Source organism: Tyto alba, unplaced genomic scaffold (genome assembly GCF_018691265.1).
Source record: "Tyto alba isolate M040663 unplaced genomic scaffold, T.alba_DEE_v4.0 Super-Scaffold_8, whole genome shotgun sequence".
In the NCBI taxonomy this organism is placed as follows: domain Eukaryota; kingdom Metazoa; phylum Chordata; class Aves; order Strigiformes; family Tytonidae; genus Tyto; species Tyto alba.
This window is the reverse complement of record NW_024881329.1, coordinates 16,264,267-16,286,213: the sequence shown is the minus strand read 5'-3', so window position 1 is coordinate 16,286,213 and position 21,947 is coordinate 16,264,267. Positions and strand designations below refer to the sequence as shown.

Genomic DNA, 21,947 nt, shown 5'->3' with positions numbered 1-21,947 from the left:
TACTGATTGATGCTGGAGGTTACTCTGACAAGGAGACCATCTACAGATGTTTCCTTTCAGGTGAACCTCTGTGAAATAAAGATAGCTTGGAAGTCTCATGTGGAGCAAGAACAGTGTACAGGACCTAATCTACAGTAACCTGTTTTTCTCTTGTTTTCTATCATGGAAATAAGCTTATTCTGTTATTTAGTAGGCTGGTTGGCTGATATTCTGGGGTAAAAAAGGCTAGATCCATGAGCTTTCTCATGCTGTACTTTATCTACAGAGACTTTGGGAGACTAAGTAACTCGTAACTGCTTTCAGTTGCAACATGGCTTCTTTATGCAGGTCTTGCTCTCTAACATGTGGAAAAAATATTCAGAATCAGTCATGCAGCTCTCTAGAGATTGTTGCCTTCTGAGCCCAGTAATAATACTGTGAGGACTCTCACCAGTTGAATGTGAAATAATTTCTGCAGAAAGTTGTTTCCAAGTTTGCTAGACTGAGTAGATTTGTAGAATTGTGAGAATTGAAAGGGGTATAAAGCAAAGAGAGGTAGCTGGAGGCTCAGTGGCCTTTTGTTTCCCCCCACTAATGGAAACAGTTTTACAAATCAGGTCACCTCCGGCATTTGATAAAACTCAAGAGTTTTAAGAGCTTGGCTTATTTCCTGAATTTTTCATGTCCCTTGTTTAGAGATGATGGCTTTTGTGTTTACTTATCTTCTTTTTTCTTGGCGAGAGGGCAACTCTGGAGTATGTTTCGTACTTGTGTTGCATGCATAGCCTGGAGAAACTATTGGTTGACTAATTTTAAATAATTCAAAATATAAAATTGGGTTAAAATCTTAAAAGATGCTATTTACACTTAATTGTTTGTCATAGAATCTATTTTTTTGTAAGTTTAATTTTTTCTCACTTTGATAGTTATCTAAAAGTAAGAAAAATGTAAGCTGCCATGATAAAGAGCAATATTAAAAAAAAGATCGAGACCTTTCCTGTATGTTAGCAAGCAGGGCAAGTTTCTCATATTGACATACTTAGAATACCAATTCCCTTACCACCTTCTCTTCCCCATCCAAACTAGTTAGGCAGAGAAGTATTTGAAATACTAGGACTGAAATACTACTTCTTTTTGTTTTTCTATAAGGATGGTACTGGTAATGAGGTGTTACCTACAGATTGTATACATTATGTTCCTATTTAAGAAAGTATGAGCACTGTTAAAGGTGAGCTTTGTCTTCTCTGGACTGGTCTAGGATTCAGGCTTTATGTTGGATTGTAGACTTTGGAGGAATATTGTCTGGCTGAAGCATGTTTGTCTTTTCACTGTGTAGTGGGTATAGTATGAGCTGTTTGCTTGCCAACTTCTACTCGTGTTTTCATGATAAACCCCTTGATTTGTGTATGTTGTCACCAAAACTGCTTTGAGAAATGAGAACATGTGTATTAGGAATGCAAGGCCATAGAAGACGAAAAATAAACAGTGTTAAATTGAAGTAATAAATGGATTTTTAAGCTCTGATTTATTTTTACCCAAATGCTTCAGTTTTAAGGTACTTCCTTCTACTTTCTGCTAGTCATGCTGTGTTGTATGGTTTGTAGTTCCTGTGCTGTTTGTTATATTGAGTCCGTATCTGTGTTACACAGCCTAAAACATGCGTTGTACAGACTGCTGCAGTGCTACCTTTTGTACCGGTGAGGGCGAAATAGAGAATTTCTCCGTAAAAATAGAAATGATGTCTGAATGTTTCCCTGCTGATACTTGCTGGTGGGAAGCTGGAAGGAGTTGTTGCAGGGGGGTGGTGGAGGGGGACTGGCGGTGCAGCAGCGTGTGGGAGCCGGCAGAGGGAAGGTTGTGCCTGTGTAAAGCTGGTCCCATTGTTGTCCCAGCCCTGGGAGGGCTGGAGTCCTTTCCTCTTTCCAGCCCATACTCCTCCCCCCCCCCCCCCCCGCCTTTTCATGGTCCCATAAATGTGTCTCAAGGGTATATTTCAAATTGATTACAGACAATTTGCACAGGATTTTGTGATGAACGCAGATGTTGGGAGCAGCTCGTCATCCAGCACCATCGCAGACCTTCATGAGGATGAGGATGGTGTTTACTTCAGCTCCTATGGGCATTATGGGATACACGAAGAGATGCTAAAGGTTAGAAAGTCATCTCAGCTGCATCTTAGTAGGATGACAGAGGCAAGATGGAATGAAGCGGGCTGTGTGCCCATAAATATACTGCAGAGCAGCTGCATTTTTAACCCTTTCTATACATGATCAGTTTTTCCTAGGAGTTGGCTCGAGAGATCTTTATGGTTTTATTTCCTTTGTATAATTTCTGTTTACGGAAACATTAGGAACTTAAAATCATTTACAGATATGCTTGACCATATATTGCAATATCTGTTCCACAGCCTTATCTTGCCAGAAGCATCTTTTTCCTGGGTACTTAAAAGATAAAGGATAAAACATGGTACAGACAGTGAATATTTTCCTTTTGTTTATATTTTCCCAGCAATTTAAATTTGTTAGGCAAAACCTTTCTCATATATCATGGTTTCCTATTGTACTGGGTAAACAGAAATTATTAGTGTTCATGCACAGTTCAGTGTATCGATAACATGATATTGAACAGCTGGAAAAATTGTATGTTCCTTTTATAAGATAAAGATAAAAGTTAATGCTTAAAACTCTTCCAAGGCAAACCTGTGTATGCCCTTTTAACTTCAGAAAAACCCCAAACACATAACCCAACAATTTGTAATTGACATGTTCATCTTATTTCTTCTTTTCAGAGAAACTATCAGAGTCGTGGAAGTCATGAATAGTTTTATCATTTTAAGGCAGAAATAAGTACAGTTCCTGCCTAACATAGAAGTAGAATATGGAGTTGTGAAGTGACTGTGCAGGTAGCATGTCAAGTTTTCTGCTTTGTAAATCATTTAGTGGCCCCAATGTAGAAATACATGTGAATCTGTGTTAAGAACAGTATAAGCATGAGTTAATTTTTAAGGGGGGGCATTTTATAGAAGCACGGAGGTGTCTGTAGAAGTAGAGGAACGTTTTCCAAAATGTCTAGTCTAAAGCAATTTAAGTCTTCAGGATAAATAAAAATGATAGCAGTTGGGTTTTGCAGTTGTATAAAGGTGGTGTTGAGGTGTTAGAGGCTATATGATGAGGAAGCCTTTCTGTTTGATAATAAAGTTTGTCATAATTACACATCTCTGCACCAGGATATTGGTGCAAAACGGTGCTTTATTGGTTTCAGGGAATGTTTGTCAGAATGTTGTCAAGAAAATTTTCTTAAACACAGGAAAACACTTGCTTTTTTTTTCCTGTGTGCATTGAATTTTTTCCTATGTGATAATCATTCACTTGGATTTTTATTTTTTTATTATATGTTTACCTTTTAGTTATATAAATATAGTGGCTTGCCACATGGAAATTTTTAAGAAAGGAGCCTTGCTGTCTGAATTTTGTGTCTGTTGCTGGCACTGTTCAGTTTTGTAACCTTTTTTTTTCTATACCTGGTAGTGGTAGGATGAAGTTTCAATTTGTTTTGATTTGCTTCTTTTGTGTGTTTTTTTTTGTTTTGTTTTTTCTTTTTTTTTCTGCAGATACTTCTGAGATGGAAGAGCATTGTCACTTTACACTGACAAAATGTCTAGTGTTTACTTTGCTTTATTTTTTTTTCCCCAAAATGTTCTTGGCTATCATCTTAATAAATTTCCTTACCATGTTATTTAAAAACAAAACAAAAAAGGACTGCAATGAAATAGAGAATGGAATTGATGAATAGAGAGAACTGGAGTGACAGTGGCTTACTCGGGCAGCAGTGCGTATAGTAGAGACAGCAGCTAGAATTGTATTGATTAAGTTGGGGCAGTGTTGAGGCAATGTGATTGGGAAGGATGTAAGGCTGAGAGCTTTCCAGCTGACTGCTTTCTTGATTGATGCTGAACGTTATGATTTTTTTTTTAACTTTTTTGGTCATTTCAGCAAGTCCTGTTATATACTGTGATGGGGTGAAGGACTAAAAATAGTTGCTCTGAATATAATGTCATAGTAAACCAGTTTAAAGGATCACAATTTCTTTTATTCATGCTATTTATGTATAATTTTAAAGTACAGTTTTCTAAAATAATCCCTAACTGTTTCCTTGGGTTATGTGTGTGTGTGATAATCCTCCTAAATTTAAAACTGGATTTTAGGATTTTCAAGCCTCAGAATAATTTATTCCGTCTCCAGAATTTTTATGAAAGAATCCTTTGTTCTCAGTCTCTATTTTTGATGTTGTTTTTCTAATAATATAGACTTTGTTCAGTCTCACTAGAGAAAACTTCTTTAGTTTCTCAATTATTTCCAAAAATTCTTACCTGTCATAGTAGAAAAAAATGCTAACTTAAATATAAGCAGTTGATGTTATACTTCGGTATTGTTTATAGACTTGTCTTTTCAACATAAAAATTGCTTAAAATTTTTTTTACTTTGCTCTTACACTTGAACTGCAACAGCAATTGAAAACCTATACTTGGCTGTCAATTTGTGTACCTCCTGATGCATATGAAGAGAATCAATATTTTAATAATTACCTTTGTAGATTGAGGTAGCTATATGGCTAGCTTTCATATACTAAGATACTACAAATATTTAGTTATACGCTTGAAAACATTCCAGCTTCTCAGGTCATGTTGTATTACAGTTAAGTTTATTTATTATATTGAGCTTTCATAGAATGGGCTGTACAGCTTCAGTTACTAGCTTGTCATCAGGTTTACAAATTTTCAGTTTGTTCAGAAATAGAAGGTTTCTGAAGGAATCTGTGTGTCATAGGGGTATCAGAGAAGAAAATGGTGCAAAATGTTTTGTGAACTCATGACTCCAATTTTGACCATTGTATAGAAGGTTATGTAAAGTTGATGTAGTATTGCCACTCCTATTACTGCTGTTTCTGTAAAGTGGTGAAGAGGTGTTAAGAACTTTGAAACATCCAAAATGAGATGCAGCGGGTCAGGAAATGGTAAACTAATTTCTTATTTTTCCTCCAGAGCTTCAGCTGGCTTAATCTGCAAAGACAATAAATTCTGAAGTAATATTGTATGACAATTGTCATGATTACAGAGGCCTTCTAAGTACAGTAGCATCTTTAGGCCAAGTTAAAAAGCAAGTTTTTCAGCTTTTTTGAGCGATATGCTTTACCCAAGTAGAAAAAGTGAATGCTTTTTTTATTCTTTAAATCATAGGATAAAGTACGTACAGAAAGCTATCGTGACTTCATCTATCAAAACCCACATATTTTCAAGGACAAGGTAGGTAAAACAGTTCAAAATACAATAATTTCTGTGCTGTATTTTTCTCAAGTGGTAAAATCTTTCAGGTTGACTATTTTGTAGCTTTGGGAATGGAATATTGCACTGACATGATTTGATTTAATATACTTTGGCTTTATTAGGTGGTAAAGTGCTATTCAACTGCTGGAGGGTGCAAAGTGCTGATAACAGAAGTGCTGATTGATATTGTCATTGTTCTGTGTGCCACGTAGGGATGTTCATTAATTATGTTGGCGGGGTTGAGTCTTTCTTGTCCAGTATTTTGAGTGGAATCTATCTTAAAGGGTCTCTTTACCAGAATTTAAGTGAATTTAAATTTGTGCCTGATAACAGCAAAAGCATCCTAGAAGCACTGTGAAATTAGAACGGGGGAAGAATTCATACACAGCTGATTAGTGTTGTTTATTCTTTCAGACTAGGTTATTATTAAGGGACATGGCACCAGGAACTAGTATTTCACATGCAGTGAGAAGAGCTTGCTCTGGCATTTGTTTATAATCTCACTGTGGTTATGACCCCTGCATGGTTATGAAACTCTTGTCTTCTGTATTTCCACTGGCTATTTGTAATGAGTTTGCTGTGTTCTGAGTGATGCTGTGCAGCCTTCTGTTCTGGATTAGTTTTCTTCTACTTAGTGCTTACTATTCTTGAACTGTGTATGGATATTTCTTAATGTGAAACCAGGATGTCTAAGTTTATGGAAGGCAATTACTGTTGATTTTTATTGTGGTTTCGATTGAGACTTTGGTAAGTGATATTACAAAGCTTCAAAATAGTTGTGGAAGTAATAAGTGATCTGGTAATTCCTTGTCTGGAAATTGTGCTGGATATGGTTTTGTCCTAGGCGGGAAGTATTTCAAAGTAAATAGTGCATATTCTTTCTATGTTTTACTTCAGCTTTCTTTTTGCAACTACAGCATAAAAATATGAGGAATAGTTTTTTTCCTTCTTTTGCTTCAATTCATGTCACAAGCCTGTTTCTACTAAACATTTCTAAGCTCTTTCAGTTACGAAAAGAAAACAAGAAAAAGTGTTGTAGAAACAATGTGCTGCTAGCTATTGAAAAGATGTGGATGACTGTGTAGGTGGGTAGCTCATCCAACAAAGCATAAAGATCAATTAAGGAAATTAAACTTTCATGGGAGAAATTTAGTTTTACAGATACCACTAACATTGATAACGGCAGATTTTCACAGAGTGAGACTCATCTTAAGTCACATTGAACATTTGTTGTAGTGGAACAGTAATTTTTCAGAATCGGTTGTATTTCTTCTCTGCTATATAGACATGCTGGTGATATTTGAAAAAAAATGTGGATGAACCATTATAGACCATGTTGTATGCGCAGCTGGGGCTGAAGCACTTGCTCAGGAAACAGCTAGCACATGTGTGCACTTACTCTGGTTCTACTTCACGTGAGAGCATTCAACTTCTAAAGAAAAGCTTGTCTTGTATATGTTGTTGCAACATATACAAACTGGTTGCAGAGCTTGGTGTTTTTACGGCAGTTTTTTGGTGAAGATTACGTCAAATTCATAGTATATAAACACGTCCTAGTGCATAGAGGTTGAATGAAAAGAAAGAATCTAAATTACTTTCTGTTCCCAAAAGCTTCCATCCAGGTGACCAGTGCCCCACTTGACTTCCATGCCTGACTAAATGCTGATGTAGCATTCACTTGGTAGGCTGTTACGAAGAATATGTGGGGTTTTTTCAGAGATGTAGCTTTGAAGTGACATCTGTTACAGACTTCTGCTGAAGGAACTGTTAAGATGTTCTGCTTAACTTTTATGTCATGATGCTGTTACAATCATACTAATGAGTGAAACTTTCAACTTGCGGAAATATGCTGATTTCCCTTAAAGTCTAATTACAATTAAAAAAAAAAAAGTTAGTAAAAGTCTGCTATCATACTTGCTGGAACTCCCATATAGTAATCATCCCTAGAAAATATATAGAGATGTCTTCTGCTGTTTCTGAAAGAACACCTTTGAGGTGGGTTGGGAGGAGCTTGTTTCAGCAGCTTAACTAGTCATAGTGGCCTCTGATGCAAATCTGCAATATCCAAGAGAGGTGAAATCGCACAGTTATAAATGATAATAGAATATCTAGGTTTGTTTATTAAGCGTACTTTTATTCAGAACCAGCCAATTCATTTGTTCTTTCTCAGCTTTCAAAATAAATTATTGAAACTTGAATGAATCCTGCTTGCCGCCTTTTATTTTCAGCCTGTCAGATGTACTTGAGATGAGAATAGTACAATTTGGATTATGTAGCAGGAGTAGTTAAGGTGACCTTACTCAGTAAAATGAAATGTGATCCATTGTACAGCAAGACTATTTTACGGTGGAAAAGTAATTGCTTAGAAAAGCACTATTGCCGTACTCAGTTTTTCTTATAGAATAAAAGTCTGAGGCAAGCATCAATATCATGGGGGGGGGGGGGGGGGAGGAAATGAGTTTCTAAACATTGTTCCTACTAAAACTTTATTGATGGAATTAATTTAAATGGCCAAATAGCCTGACCTCCTGTTTTTCTGATTTTGAAGTTATTTCTCTCTGTTACTAAAAGTAGAATATCAGTTTTGATGATAAACTTCCGGAGAAGGATGTGATGCTGCAGTATATTGTGGTGTAGTGAGATAGCCAGTCCAGCTGCTCCAGATCTATGGTGAGAGGCCATATGTGATCACGGCAAGAATGAGTTAGCTGTAGACCCTTGTCCTTAGGCTAATTGGTGATCGTTCTGCTTGTCTTCCTGCTCCTCAGATGTGTTCTAGCTTGTGTATCTTCTCTCCCCTGCCTTCTTCTCCGCCCCATCCCCTGCCTAGGGCTAGATGAGTTCCATCTGGGTTTTTAAGTGTCCAGGGCAGCTGTCCAGAGTGGTGTCTGTTTTGATTTTATTCCTAGTTTGTGGTGATTGCTCTCTTCCATGCAACTGTACATTAAGATCGTTCTTTCACAGAGGTTTATTTTTTGCTCTGACTTACAGCTTTCGTGGCTCAGCAATTTTGGTAACTACTAGGGGTAAAGTATTAGAATAGATGATGTTAGGGGGTGTGAGATTTCAGCAGCTGCAAGACCATTGATTTTTACTTTCTATTCCAGTCTCGAGAAGACTTCAGCCTAGGGATTTCTGTAGCTGTTAAATGCTCATATGTAACTTGTGAATGAGTTGTGCAATTGACTCCTATTGGAACATAGCTGCAAAGAGTTGCCAGTGGAACAAGTAACTGTCTGCAACTTCTGTGGTCAGCCTCTACACAAGATGCTGTAAAAAATTCATGCTAATGTTTTTCAGTATGATTCCAGATGGTAAGTTGCTCTATTGAGACAGCTGGCAGTCAACTCTTCAGTCATTGCTTCACAGTACGCCACAGCTAAAGCTCACTTACACCGTGCTGCTGAAGATAAACGGCTATTTTTATTCATACTGGCTTCAGTGTCTTTGTTGTGTATCCATCATCAGAACATACAGAATTGTATGCAAGGGAAGGCAAGCAGGCGTAATGTGCAAAGCATTCAAGTATTTGATACTATTTGTCAGGTGAAATTTAGAAGTACACATGCAAGTTTTTGTTGTGCCAAAGCAAGAATGCTTAATAGCTCATAAGCTTGGAAGTTTGTCAGTAGCGTGCATTATTGCCTTGAAATATTTCCTAGATGGAGCTACAGTTGTCAAGTATGGGATGGATTACCAAGTGATTTGATGCCTTCTTTGCAAAAAAACTGTAATGTCATGAAAGCTGTGAGAATAGCTTTTACAACACTGGATGCTGTGCTAAGGAGAGACAGTGAAATAATGTAATTTTCCTTTCTAAAAAGTTATTTTTATATATTAATTATATATATTAATATATATATTAATAATTCTGACTCAGTGTTCTTGTTACCTTAGTAGTGTTTTAGGAAGTTGTGCTTACTCTTTTGTTTAGGTCTTTTGTATGGGAAAGGAAATCTGTCTCTAGAGTTCTGACTGTTAATGCTTAAATGCATGGTACGTGTGACTGTACATAGTGTTTAGGAAATGGTTTGTGATTTTTAGATTTCAGAACATTTTTGAGTTTAATGCTTAGGATTTTTTAACACCATTAGTAAAGTTTGGCTATATTAAGTTGAAGTCTTAACAATAAGACCGCTGATATTATGGCCAGTGTAGCAGAATGCGTGCTAAGCAAATCTGCAGATGATGCAAAACTGAGAGCAGCGCTTGATACACCGCACAGTTGTGCTGCCGTTCAGAGGGACGTCCGTAGGCTGGAGAAATGGGCCAACGGGGGTCCTGTGCAAAGGGCTCGGGGCAATCCAAAGGCGATGCAAAATCCTGCAGCTGAGGACTGAGGCGTAGCCCCGTGCGTCGCCAGAGGCAGGAGCCAACTGCCTGGAAAGCAGCTTTGCGGAGAGGAACGTGGGGGTCGTGGTCGACACCAAGTTGACCACGAGCCAGCAACACACAGCCTCGTGGCAAAGGCAGCCAGGCAGCCTGGCGGGCTGCGTTGGGAAGGCGACTGTCACCAGCAGGTCAAGAGAGGTGAACTTTGTCTTGTCCTCAGCCCCAGGGAGATGAGTGTCCTGGAGTGAGACCGGTGAAAGACCACAAAGGTGATGAAGGGACTGGAGCATCTGTGATGTCGGGAGAGGCTGTAGGAGCTGGGGTGGTTTTGTCTGGAGAAGAGAGGGCTCAGGGGAGATCTCGGCAGTGTGTCTGAATGCCCGGTGGCGGTGGGAGTAAAGGAGATGGAGGCAGACTCTGGTCAGCGGAGCTGAGGGACTGGACAAGAGGCAACGGGCACAGGCTGAACCCCGGGCAGTTGCCTTTAAAGATCAGGAAAGACTGTTCTACTGTGAGGGCAATTGCGGAGCGGCACAGGTTGCCCAGAGAGGCTGTAGAGTCCCTACCCTTGTTGATATTCAGAAGCCATTTGGACACGGTGCTGAGCGACCTGCTGTAGTCGAGCCTGCTTTGAGCAGGGGGTTGGACTAAGGGATCTCCAGAGGTCCCTTTCAACCTCAGCAAATCTGTGTTTTTGTAAAAACATCAGATGGGAAACTCGTAGCTTAAAAAGCTACTGTAACACATTCAAGATTAAAAGTGGTAGTTTTGAAGCTGTTGAGAAGTTTCCAGCAGTTAGCAAATATACTAATAGGATTTTGAGGCCTGAACAAGGCATCTTGGTAAAATATCTGCATTATGAAGTTCGACACTGGTGGCAGCTCAACTCTACTTATTAATATATTTAGTGCTATTTTCTTAGTCGCTGTGGTTTTTCAAACTTTCCAGTTTTCCTACAGTAGCTAAGATGTGAGATGTCAAAAACAAGCATTTCCATGAGTCTTGCTACTATGTTAAGTATACTTTTTACAAGTGTAGTGATGATCATTCTTCTTTCAGGAAAACTTGGGCATCCCATCTTCCTGGTTTTTTTCAATCCTATTTTGATTGTAAATGGTGTTAAACAAAATATTTCCAGGTGTTAAAACTGTGCCAGTTACCATTTTGAACTTAGTCATGTCAAGCTGTAGCTATTCTGAGGCACTGTATTCATTGCTAGCAGAGGTTTCCTAAAGAAAGTTTCTGAATAGACTTAATGAGAAACTATAGGTAGATTGGTTTTTTATTAGGACCAGTGCTAAAATCAATTGTTAGTGATTCTCTAATTAAAATTGCTCAGGTTATAAATTCCTGTTTCTCCTGTTCATGTAACTTTTCAGTTGTTGCCCACATAGTTGCTTGTGATAGTTTCCCCTGTGAGTGGGTTCATCTGCCACTGGAACTAGTCTGCTTCATTGTCCATCTGGAAAAGGAAGAAAAGGGTATGGAGTTATAACTGCGTTTTGGCTTGGGTATCTCTGGATGTGGGACTTAATGCTACCATTTGTTCCTTCTGTTAGAATATGGTATCTCACTGATATAGAAAGACGTGTGGAAAAATAATAGCAACGGAAATAAAATGTTTCTTATTACTTCCATTCGTTTCAGGTGGTTTTGGATGTTGGCTGTGGAACTGGAATACTTTCCATGTTTGCTGCCAAAGCAGGCGCGAAGAAGGTGATTGGGGTCGACCAGTCTGAAATTGTCTACCAGGCCATGGACATCATTAGGTAGGAAAAGTTCCAAGAGAAATAAGGCAAATATTGCTATAAAAAGTTACTGAAATGCTGGTGCTAGTTAATGATCAAGTAGCATTATGTGTTTTAGTGAAGTCCTTCTCTGTCCTAAGAAATAACACAGGTTTCAATGTGCAATGAAGTTTTGGGCTCCCCTGGTAGGGGTAATTGAAACGGGGCTGTAGTTAAGGCAGGATGGTTCCCAGACCTTCCTCCTCCTGTTCACGTAGGGCCGGTGCTGCCTTGCTGCAGACGCTCCAGCTGGCTGCTACCAGTCCTTTTTCTGTTCTTACGCTGTAAGTGTTGATACTGATAAAGCTGTAAGTTTTTAAGCAACAAACATTGGAGTTGAGACATGTTCCAAGAGGATGTGAGAAACTTTTCCTGACTGCACTATTTTGAATTAAAGAAACAGTTCTGATGCAGATATGCCCAGTAAAAGCTTAACTGTATGTGTATATATAATAGTTTTTTAATTTTTTATTTCTGTATAGGAATTTTAAATGTAATTTCTGTTATGGAAATATAATTTCTGTGTCAGTGAATTAATTATACAGAAAGGATTTTATAGAAGTATAGAAATTAGGGATATAGAAATACAGACTTTTTATAGAAAAATTATTTTTTGTGTTGAAAATCAAACTTCTACTCGATTCATCTAAACATATATGTATTTTAGGTTACGTTTGAACTGTGACTTTTTAAACAAAAACTTAGCATGCATTAGCCAATTTTTACCCGTTTTAGCATATAAAAATGAGGCTTGTAGCTTGCTTTGGCAAAGAAATTTTATAATTATATGGTATTTTAGTTTTAACATGTGGAAAATCTTTCTCTGTGTATTGGTATAGTTAAGAGACTTTTTGGGAGAATAGTAAATATGTATTACCCTGTGTTTTCTTCCTTTAGAAACCTACTGACCTCTGGTTTTCATGCTAGCTGGAAAGTGTTTACCACTGCAGTAATATTTTGGTGGGGGGAAGGCAAACTAACCAACAGAAAAACTGGAAACTAACCCCATTTTAAGAGCACGCACATACACACGTAGTCTGCAGAGTCACTGAGAAAAGTTTTCTCTGGGAGAACTACGAAGATGTTGCATGCTAGGTAAACTGTCATAGAATAGTACAGGGTGGAAGGGACCCCAGGGTGGCGTGGGGGAGTGCATCAACTAAAATGCTTTTATGGCACAAGAACTGATTCTTCTAAAGAGAACTTTTCCCAGGAGACCTTGACATCTTCAGAATGGTTGCAAATGTGAAATAGTGCTTTATTTCTCATGTGCTACATGACAAACTTAACATTGTTGATATCTTTTAACAACTGCACAAAAAGCCCTTGATGTGTTATTTATACTTAAAGGAGGGTAGAAGTATCAGCCAACACATATTATCTTTGGTGAGAAGAAGGGTAGCCCTTTAAGAAAAACAACAAATCAAAACTCTTAAACCCTCAAGAGTGAAGAATTGCCACTTGAAGTATACAGTGAACCATCAGTAAGGCTACGCATTTATAGATACCTTGTGGTGTAAAAGATTCAGTTCACATTAAAGTCTTCAGTTCACATCAAAACAATTTATATTTGTCTGGTTCAACCTACTCTCCCTAAAGGGATGAACCTGACAAAGTTGTAATGGAGTAACAAATATTTATTGGAATACTAAACTATGTGTAGCTTAAAAATGACTGCTGCAGCTTTTACCTGTGATTCAAGTATGTGCTCAAGAGCTTTTGTCTCTCCTAGAATTCGAGTTCATTCCTAGTATGCTAATTACTAGAAACAGTGCAACCCATGTGTGTAAGTAAACTGGAGTAAGTGGCTACAAACAGAAGTGGCTTGAGTGGCCTGATTATTCCCCAAGGTTACGTAGTAAAGTTAATTCTAACTAAACGCTTGCCTTCTGTTTTTCTTACTTTGAATAGCTGCCCATAAAATCTCTAGTGCAGTGAATGACTTCTGTCCTTCATCACTGTTATGCTAGAAGAGAAAGTTGAAGTATAGTTCCTAAATAGCATCTCAGCTTTTTTTTCCTACAATGTGTGAACTAAATAGGTTTGTTTGGGTGTTCTATACCTTACCATTGAAAACAAATATGTAATGAATTAATCTTTCCTCTCTTTTTTTAAATCATGTCCTTGTATGTTGTCATTCAGGATCCTTAGATCTCGTTTTGTCCTTCATAAAACGTTGTTGTGGGTCATAGTTCTTCAGCATTTTATTTCTCACTTTGAACTTCCGATTTTACTTCATTAAATAGGATATTAGTGATGAACTGCTACTCTTCTAACAGAAGACTGTTGTATGTGCAGTATTTAATTGATCTTTCTAACAGCCCACATGTTCAAGTAGCCCTTTGACCCTTTCCTTGCCTAGCTTCATTCTGATCATTCTCCTATTGTCTTCTAGATTGAATTTTTAATGTGATTACTGATCTGCATTGAAAGCCAGAGAGAATGTAAGAGTAAGATATCAGGATAGGGAGGGAAGGGGCAGAGATAAGAATTGCAGTGGAAAGATAAATTTCTTTGGTGGGAATATTTTTCTGCCCTCTATCAGAACAGCTATCATAATAATGGTATGTGCAAGAAAGACTAATATGGTTTGCCAGGAAGAAAAATACGACATTTCAATCAGTTGTGTATTTAGTAATTCAAATGTCGTGCAATTTTTGTTACAAAAATTGTAGTCATGTTAGAGTTCCGTCCGGCTTATACAGGATGATTGTACCATTACTCGCATGTGAAGTAATACGTGATTACTGCCATTACTAAACATTGGAGAAGATTTTGGCCAAAATCACAGTGTGGAGGATGCCTTTATTGTGGAATAACTAATACTGATATAGAGGGAATGTTTGTTCTCCGTGACTTTGCAGCTAGTTTTGTTAAGTAATAAACCACAGAGTGCAAAACAGCTTTGTAAGGAAGCTAATATCCATTGCTATCCTAGTGTCATGAGGAGGCTCTAATCACTATAGACGTATGTTACTGGGGACAAAGAAGGAAAACTGCGAACAAGCAACGCTAAGTGAAAAGCAGCGTCATCTTAAATTGTCAGCTTCTCTATTTTCCTGGTTTCTGAAAGCTTATGCATTTGCTTGCACGGCACGTTGGAGGTGTACAGATCTGCTGTCTGCCATCATTGCCTGGCACTTAATCTACTGCAGTTTTTGTCTACTCAGAAACATTTCCTCAGCAGTGTAACCAAGAAGAGGAATGTTACATTTTAGTGCTTAATTAATTAATTAAAAAAAAAAAGTTATTGGGGGGAGAAATATGCAATATAGACATCAGTATATCTCTCTTGACAGCATAAATCGGAAATATAAGCTGATTTGTTTATGTTGTGACTTGCAGATTAAATAAACTTGAAAATACCATTACATTAGTCAAGGGAAGAATTGAAGAAGTTGATCTGCCTTTAGAAAAAGTGGATGTGATTATATCTGAATGGATGGTAAGGTGCATGAATATTCTTTTCAAGACAGTTTTTTTTTCAGAAAAAAAAAGTGTTTTATTTAATTTGAAAAATTACTCTTAAAGCCATGCAATTTTTTAACCAAACATCTATCATGCTTGCAACAGTGTCTTTGACAGTGATGGAGATGAGATGATGGTTATGTTCGTGCTCTTTCAAGTCAAGCTTCTCCAAGTGCAGTTGAGCTGTTTTGGGTACAGCAGTAAGTTTCTGTTACATAGTTGGTATGCAAATCTACAGAAGTACTCTATTCCTCACTAATACTGTTGTAGCTGCTCTGGTGAAAACAATGGAGAAATATTGTAATAGTCATTTAGGTAGATGATTCTGATGAGTGGAATACCTTTAGTCAGCAAAGGCAATGGAATGCTATCCTGAACTTGGGAAAGGTCATAAGGAGGTGGGCAGTGTGCACAGTGGGACATGGTTAGTATAAGAATAAAATAACTGGTCTTAAAAGTACATAGTAAAGATTATGGCCACCAGGAAATGCAGTATGTACAGTGTGTAAATGACCCATTCCCTGGAATCCACTGGATTTCGTCCATTGGCCTGTTACCTTTCTTTCATGTCTTGACTGATGATTTACAAAGCTGTGCTTGCTACCTGCCCCATTGATCCTGCTCAAGAAATCTGTATGGCAAGACCAAATCCCATGCTGAACTTAGTAGTGACTGAATAAATCTGTTACTTATCAAAATGTGTTAGGAATCACCCTTTGTGACTACTTCGTGAACTTCAGCATTAAAAATACATGCTTTATTCATGCTAGTTCCCATTGTTTGGGCTCAACTAAAAGTTCTTTTGCCTTTCAAACTTAAGATCAATAATGAAAACTTTGAACATAAGTTATTAGTTTTGCTGTTTTGTTCTGTGTTTTTTTGTTTTTACAAATTGTGGTTCTTCTACTGAATACAAGGGCCTTTGGGAGAGAGGTCACGTTTGATACATACAGATCTATAATGAACTAGTTTCCAGGTAAAGGTGGAAATACATTTTTTTGTTTTGCTTTTATAATGCATATTTCAGTGAGCTGGTAATCTGCAAAAATTTTTTCTCCACTGGTATAATGAAGGTTATTTGAAACATGAGCTTAATGGAGTGTTGAGGTCACTAGTTTCAAGGAAGGTTTAAGGCATTGGCTTAAACTAGTGGTTTAAAAATAGTGTGTTGTGGTTGGTGATTTCTGACAGTATAGCGACTTTACTAGAAATGTAATTACAGTTCTTTGAGGGAAACTTCTGATCAGTTGACAAATAGGCGCACGAAGAATAATGTTCCCAAAATCACATTTCTAATTCTAGAGCCCAAGATTCGGTTATAAAAGCAACTCGGGCACTTAAGAGTTTAAGTCATGTTGTAAATCAATGCCTCTAAGGTGAAGTAAAGGATTTCAAAAAACAGCTGTTCTAAGAAATGAAGTATTGAAAGTTCCATGTTTCCCATTTGTGTGCTAATTTACTTTTTAATGTCATAATTATATAGCCATGTGCATTTCACTTAATTAGGTATTCTAAATATTTAGCAATGTTAGCATTTTTATGGGTTGCTGCAATACGGAGATAAAGAGGACACTGCTGTGGAAATAAGATTGATAGCTGGACAGTGTACTCACTGTTCCAACACAGTCCAGAAATTAACATTACGTTGCCTGGATGCAAATGAAGATTCTTCTTTATCTGGCTTTCTTGTGTGAATTTGCTTTTTCTTTTCCTTCCCTACATGATACTGACCACTGAAATCTTTAGTTAATATGTGAATGTAAGTGCTTGAAAATGTTGGAAGTGCAAAGTATGAGAGCAAGAAGGAATTCAATATATGTCAGTTTTCAGCTCTTTATTTAGAGAATCTCTATAGACTATCAGGAAAATTCTAATGGAATCAGTGCTTTTTCTTTGTAACAAAAATATAAGTTGCTGTTCTGTTTAGAAAACCAACTGATTTTAGACTTGTAAACACTGGACATGTTAGTAGAACCATAGCTTTGTTTTCCTTGTTACAGAACAGTACTTAAGGCCAGTACACTGTAAGCTTTTTAGAGTTGTGTTTGGAGCATCAGAAAATTAAAAACAAGTATGAAGCAACAGTAAAAATACTGCATCCCCCCAGAATATATCTAGATCAGGCTTTCTGAGGAAGATGGCACCTAGAACAGTGTAGTGTAAAAGGTGCAGTGTTGCATTGTGAGCATCTCGAATGTAATGGTTTCTGATGATCATTCTCTTAAGTGACCTATGACTTCCACAAACTGTTTGCTATTCTTACTTGTCCCATTTTAAAATGTGGTCCCTTAAAATAAACAAAATGTGAGAAGCATCTTAAATATTGCACAGTGGGTAGGGGTATGTGTACATACATAGCCGTGTTGTATTTCAAATGTGTATTTGTCATCTTCCAAAATAATACTTCGAAATTAATCTGAATACGATTTTGTCATGTTCTAGGTCTAGAGGCTGAAGGATGAGCAACTGTTTCTTCAGTGGCTCTGTGTAATCCTATGAAAGAAATTAGCAGTGATAGTGCTTTTAATACAAAGACTGAATGCATTGTTTGTGACATCTCGAGTATGTTTGTTAGACAGGGTTAAAATCAGAACATAAGCATGGCATCTCTATGATTGTATTTGACTAAAACCAGTATGTAAACCATTGAGAAAGGCAGCAGAAGATTAGATGAGCTGTTCTGTTGGTGTCCAAAAGGCAGATTTCTGAAGATTTGAGGGCCTGTTAGACTGCTGGAAACCCAGCTAAAGACATTTATTTAGACTTTATCACTCTGAAGATAGCTATGCATTCCTTTTAGAAAAATATTGGTGAAGTATGCAGCCTGACACAAGGACTCTGTGTTGTTAACCGGGAGCACAGGGGTGGTGGGAAAGTACAAGTTCTATCTGCCATAGACTTGTTCTCAGTCAGGATCACATTTACACGTTCTCCCCAGAGAGAGAAAATTTTAAGAAAGAATGATATGTTACTGTAATCAGAGTATTTTTACATACAGTATATAAGTTTGAAATAAGAGCTCCTGTGAAAAGTGCCAAAGCTAGTTTTTGGTTAAATTGAATGCTGGGAAGAAAAAGATTTTCTGTTCACATCCAAAGGATGCTGTGTTACTGCATACATGGATTTTGATGGCATAGTTGTAAACTTCATAGGCTGCTTACTGAGGGGGTAAGTGCAGAAAGAAAGAAAATGTATGTAATGTTTTTCTGGAATGTTCTTACTCAGCTGCATCTTCATGCAGGTTTTTTTCTCTCGGCTTTTATTTCCATTCTCTAGCTAAGACTATAATGCTAGAGATGGAGAGTTTTATTCATTTGAAAAATATCTGCAGTTCTTGTTTGTAAGGGGTTTTGCTGTGAGAGACAGTTGTCTGAGATGGTTGTCTCAAATATGATGTTAGAGTGCAGTGTGTTCTCATAAACTGCGGGTTTATACAGTGCTTTATGATACTGAATATGCAATAGAATTTTACACAAGAGAAAACTGGGGAGGAGATGGACTCTTAGAATAAACCAAGGATAGCATCCAGTAGTCTTGCCTCTTAATTGTATTGTTGCTTGAGTAGCTAATATCTTTTTGTTTCGTCTTTTTATTTTTGTGTCTGATAATTTTGACGTGGTATCAAGATGGGCTGTGAATGGGAGGTATTCAGGATCTAGGGAAAAGGTCTAAGAAGTGACCATGTCTGAAACACTCGAAACAATCTTTTATTTTCTTCTTCCTTTCCTCTGCTTCTATGATGGATCTACAGTGATGGTGCCTTTTTTACTAGTCTTTCTGTAGTCTTAATAATCTCTATTGTTTCTGTTAGTATTTGGAGGTATATTAATTAACAGAAGTGTTAAATTTCTGTAACACAGTAGTAATTAATAATTTTACATAAGAGTTGAGCTTTTTTATGTTTTTATTAATGCTGTGTAAAGAGCGCAGTAGGTAGCTGAATGCTTTAATTTCTTTACAGAAAAATGGTTTTGGTAAAGGAATTGCATTTCCTGGCATGAAAATATTTTTTTTTTTGGACAATACCAATAATGTGTGTTGTGTCTGCTCTTCAGATGCTTTTCTATTTGGTGTTCTCAGTCATATGTGTTTGTGCACACTCTTTGTCCTTAATTTCCAAGTCAAGCTGTGGTTTTGAAATGTGTGGACTTGCTCTGTCAGTAGTGAATTATTTCCTTTTTTTAAAATTAAATCATACATGAGAGATCAGCATGAAGGCTGACTTAGTGTGAGGGAAATGGTGCTGCAGCAGAGCATGCAGATGAGTTTACATGTAGCTGCTGCTGCTTCTCATTTAAATGCACCACAAGTTTGGGGGGGGATTTTGTCAAGTAAAAAAGTAATTTTTCACAAAAAATTGAGTGGGCTGCATCACTTTTGCCCGTCTGTTAATGCAAGATTACATTTTTTGTTATAAATCAGAACCTGTTGTCCTATCTGTTTTATGTATCCTCTGTGACTTATTCTATTCTGTAGTCCAGTGGAGACCTTGTCGTTAGAAACTTCCATTTAAGAAAATAATGCACTTTTTTTATACTGATAAGGGCTTTTTTAACAAGTCCACACTCTGGGCCAGTCATGATTTGATAGCTGCCTTTCATCTCTTAAAATGTTCAGTCTTGGGCCTCACTGACTCTGGAGTACCAGACGAGGTTCAGTTATGTTACAGAAAATAGTAAAATGAATCTTTGATAGATAAGGGGAACACAGTACTTATTCAAGTAGTTAAATATTTCTTCGCAATTCTGTCCTTGTATGTTTTTTCTGCTGTACTAAAAATTCTGCTAATTCTTGCTGTTGTAAGCCTGCTAATAGCACTTCTTGAAATGCATATGACTTTCATTAATAAGTAGAAAATAAGTGAAGGGAAAACCAAGTTTCAGTAAGGTATTGATAAGAACGGATAAGGGAGATGTACATGAAGAGACATTCTTAATCTGAAGTAATCTATTTTAAACAAAGCATTTTTCTTTAGTATTCTCCACACAGAGGTATACGTAAGAATTCAGTGTTGTTCCTAGGTCTTGATCTTTTTGAAGAGCTTAATTTGTTTCTCCATGAAGAATATCATGATGAATACAGAAGCTCTAATGTTAAAAGAAATTCCTGTATTTACATTTTGATTGATTGGTAAAATATTTTTATGTAGCTTTGAATTAAAATGAAAATGAATGAGTGTTGTAGTGTATTTGAATAATAGAAGAGACCTTAACAATGAGGGATATTAAGCCATCCCACTTCTGTTAGCTTTCTATAACTCTGTTACAGACACAAAATAGAGATATAGAGGATATAAATAACTATCACATTCCTCTGGATTGAGATTTGTCAATGGTCTTATGCATTTTTGATAGCTGACTCCTTGGATGGACACAATGTAGGACAGACATATTATTGAATGGAGTAACTCCGTAGTGTCGTGTATTTCTGTTCCTGTCCAAATCTGTTTATATGTGGTTTTGTTGCTAGCTGGAGAAAAAACATTTTATTTCAGCCTTGAAAAAATAAAAATAAGGAACTTCATGTCCATTTTGAGAAGGAAACAGCCAGCTTTTTAGTAGAAAATGCGTAATACGACAGCATAACGTTTAAGATGTGCTGTGTATTCAGTTTATCTTTAACAGAGAATGTGTCACCTTTCATGTGTCTTAGTTCAGCCAGTAGCAAGACTGAATTATTAATATGCAGTTCACAGATTTGTATCCTAGATATCTCCTTGCAGTGATTAATTTTGAGGATTCTAATACACACAAAAGAAAAAACAAAACCTTGAACATTCCTGGGGTGGAAGCAAGAGTGCCCCACAGCATTGTGGGGGAAAAGACATCAGGTATAATTCTCTTTGCAGATGGCATCCCTACAGGTGAGGCAGCAGCCTGTGAAATTACATTCTAAATTACACTACAGATGAGCACAGCAGACGAAGCAAAATGCTTTGGTATAAGTAATAAATGACTTGATTCAGTACCATTGACGGTTTATATAACTTAAAGGAATGCTGTAATGAATTGGGGGGGAAGGTAGAACTGGGAAGGGGGAAGAACCAATGGCACCAGAGTGGAAAGGTTGGGAAAAGGACGGTAAGAATTTCACTGTGTTTCTCATGAGAAGGTGTGTGTTCTTCATCTGCAAGATGTACTTCTTGCACTTGTTTGGCAAATGTTGTAGGTAATGGGTATTTTAGGCAGGAAGAACTAAGTGAAGAGCTGATCCATAAAAATATCACTTTGTAATTTACTGACCCTTGCTGTTAACTAGTCTTAATATAGGTCCTAGAGTTCACATATAAAATATTGTGAAAACAGCTAATTTGCAGTTAAAAGCGCCTGAAAATAATTTTTATGCATGGAACTTGGGGAAAAAAAAAAATAAAAAACAAAACCCAACAAACTTCAACAATAAGAAAGAGATCTCTCATTCCACTTTGCTTTTGGCTTGCTATAGTGATAAAATAATTTCTGCTCGACGCAATTGGAGCTCCTGGCCTTTTCAACTATTTTGCAAAGCTTACTAAAAATCATATTGCTCACAAAGCAGTAGTCTTCATTCTGGGACTTACTTTAAGGCCTTCATAAAAGTTAGGCAGTAAAGTGGAGTAACAGGCAACATTTGGAAGACAGGTGTCCAACAGAGCACTGTGCTGTTGCCAGAAGAAACAGGTTGAGAAAAGAGTATTTCCATTATTTTCAAGCTATGTTCTTATTGAACACAAACACATCATGCTTCTGGTTTCTGTTCTTTTTAGTTTTGTTTTTATTTTTGAAGACTACAGTGTGGATGGTGATGTTTATAGGCAATTCTGAACTTCCAGTGTTTTTTGTTCTAAGAGCCTTGGGCAAAATAACATCTAAGATGGTATAAACTTGGTGGTCTTAGCAGTGCAGTTCCTATGCAGTGCTGTCTGTTGTCAGTACTGTGGCATGATGACTTCAAAAATAAAAAATAAATAAAATCAGAACACCTGAATGACTAGAAATATGGAAGTGTAGGAAAGATGAAGTAAAAAAAAATTTTTTCTTAGCTTTGCTTTGTTTGATTACTGCTGACTGGGCTTGTAG

The 21,947-nt window shown here is 37.1% G+C and overlaps 1 protein-coding gene across 2 annotated transcripts in view; it reads left to right on the top strand.

Moving 5' to 3' along the window:
- Positions 1-21,947, top strand: part of PRMT3 (protein arginine methyltransferase 3) — a 63,939-nt gene that overhangs the window by 7,082 nt on the left and 34,910 nt on the right. For both annotated transcript variants that reach the window (XM_042785338.1, XM_042785337.1), the window contains exons 7-10: positions 1,988-2,129; positions 5,216-5,281; positions 11,282-11,403; positions 14,767-14,866. In XM_042785338.1, the coding sequence (XP_042641272.1) occupies positions 1,988-2,129; positions 5,216-5,281; positions 11,282-11,403; positions 14,767-14,866 (430 nt within the window). The remainder of the gene's footprint in view (positions 1-1,987; positions 2,130-5,215; positions 5,282-11,281; positions 11,404-14,766; positions 14,867-21,947) is intronic.